Source organism: Phanerochaete carnosa (genome assembly GCF_000300595.1).
Source record: "Phanerochaete carnosa HHB-10118-sp unplaced genomic scaffold PHACAscaffold_1125, whole genome shotgun sequence".
In the NCBI taxonomy this organism is placed as follows: domain Eukaryota; kingdom Fungi; phylum Basidiomycota; class Agaricomycetes; order Polyporales; family Phanerochaetaceae; genus Phanerochaete; species Phanerochaete carnosa.
This window is the reverse complement of record NW_006768752.1, coordinates 1-2,013: the sequence shown is the minus strand read 5'-3', so window position 1 is coordinate 2,013 and position 2,013 is coordinate 1. Positions and strand designations below refer to the sequence as shown.

At 55.6% G+C, this 2,013-nt stretch overlaps 1 protein-coding gene across 1 annotated transcript; it reads left to right on the top strand.

Moving 5' to 3' along the window:
• Nucleotides 1–67: 67 nt before the first annotated feature.
• Nucleotides 68–1,520, top strand: PHACADRAFT_203415 (uncharacterized protein; the record flags this gene model as incomplete). Its single annotated transcript, XM_007403402.1, has 4 exons — nucleotides 68–1,037; nucleotides 1,071–1,254; nucleotides 1,305–1,377; nucleotides 1,428–1,520. 4 exons carry the CDS (start codon nucleotides 68–70, stop codon nucleotides 1,518–1,520), a joined length of 1,320 nt encoding a protein of 439 aa, XP_007403464.1.
• Between the last annotated feature and the right edge of the window lie 493 nt (nucleotides 1,521–2,013).

The window sequence follows — 2,013 nt, the reverse complement described above, 5'->3', positions numbered from 1 at the left end:
CGAGTTGCTTAGGGCCTCAATCTTTGATGCGATCGCGCGACACGATGGCGAAGATCACGTCGCCGACATGCAGAAGAAGTTCGAGAATCACTGGATGTCATGGTGTAATCGGCACGGGACGACCATGGGGCCTCTGATCGCACGAGCCTCGAACGAGGGGAAATCCGAGGTCGCGGACAACCTGGGAGACCAAGAGGCTGATCGGTTGGATGAGGACTCCGATGACGATCCGGATTTCGAGCCAGATGAGGATACCGGGGGCTCGGATGACGACTCGGAGGATGGTCTGGGCAACAGCTCTGACTCTGACGGCGACGACGACAGGAAGAACGACCCCGCGGACGACCTCGACGAGCTCTTGGACGAACACGCTCCGTACAATGTAGATCCTCGTACACGTGCCCCACGGAAGACGGGCAAGGGGAAAGGGAAGGGGAGAGCGAAGGGCTCTCGAGTCACGGGCAAGCGGCGGCGTGGACCTCTCCAGCCCCTTCGAGAACGCCGGTCGCCCCGCTGGCAGGCAGCGGATGGTATCCCGGTCATCCTGCCCTCTTCCTGCCCAGCGTCCGTGCGCGAAAGACCTTGCATGGCCTCGGCGGTGGAGATCGAGATCGCCCTCCGTGTAGGGCAAGCTAACGACGCTCTGAATACGCTGCGGACGCAGCTGATCACGAGCTATACTTTCCGGAATCGGGTGGCGAAACGTGACAAGCGGGTGGCAGAAGGACACGTTATGGCGACGAGGTCGAAGTCGGGGATTTACAGCAAGGAGCGAAGTGTTCGCAATGCGGCAAACGAATACCGGCGGGCCTATCAAGCACTGGTCACCCTCGGGTACGATAACGAGGAACAGCGGTTGAAGCGTCTTGAGGACAAGGATGTTAGGCCCTTCGACATCAGCATGGACAATCAAGAACTGGGCCAGAGCAAGAGGCAGCCGTCTTGGATCTGGGACGAGCTCGAGTTCCTAGACACTACCAAGGTGTCGGAGAACTTTGAATCATACGCGGAGGAAGGCAAGTACAGGAGGGTGTATTGTATCATTTCGTAACGCTGACAATCTCGGGCAGTCATCAAGGTTCATTGGTTCCGGATGAGTGCGCTAAAGGCGAGGTGGGAAGAAGAGGTAGCGGTCGTCCATGAAGAGATGGCCCGTACGGTCCGCTTCTTCAAGTTTCACCAACACTTCTGGCTCGATGTCGGCGAGAAGCATGATGAATCAGGGATGAGGGGGCACGGCGCGTATGCACGAAAGTCAGTATTTAATATTGCGTTCGTTCACGAGAGGCCCTGATGTCCTCCAGGCAAGCATACATGTATGAGCGACTTGTAGGCGGATGCTCCTCGGCATTCAAAGATATTCCGGAAATCAGGGTGGTGAGTATCAGCGCGTTTTCCCGTGACCTCATCTCTTATTCTCTCGACAGTCCGAGATACACCACTACGTGGAAGATGAAACGGGTTGCTGGATCAAGTACATCTACAACCCCGAATCGATCTCTTATACACCGCGCGCATAGGAGCGGCACGCCCTGCTGTCGGCTGGTTCCGCCGTTGGCCCCTCAAGCAGGAAGCCTCTCTTTTCAGGTGTTTCGGCGAGGGGCCCCGCTACTCTATCGCTGAGTTTCATGCTCGGTTGCGCTGCTTGGAAATTATTGTAATTACGGTAAGGTTGTAGTATTGTACATGGTATGTCTTAGCCACGGCCAGCCACGGTAACGTCTGAGCCACGCCAATGTCTGAGCCACGGTAACGTCTGAGCCACGCCAGTGTCTGAGCCACGGTAACGTCTGAGCCACGCCAACGTCTGAGCCGCGCCGGTGTCTTAGCCGTGCCGTGGTCTTAGCTAACGAAACACTATGCGGGGTAATTCACCAGTAAATGCCTTATATCAGGAAAATAGTGTATGGGTGGTAGAACATAAGACTTGAGCAGCTAAGACAAGGTGAAAAAATGGTAATGTATCATAATTCCGTTTCTCTACTTTCAAGAGCTTATGCCCCAGTGGCGTGG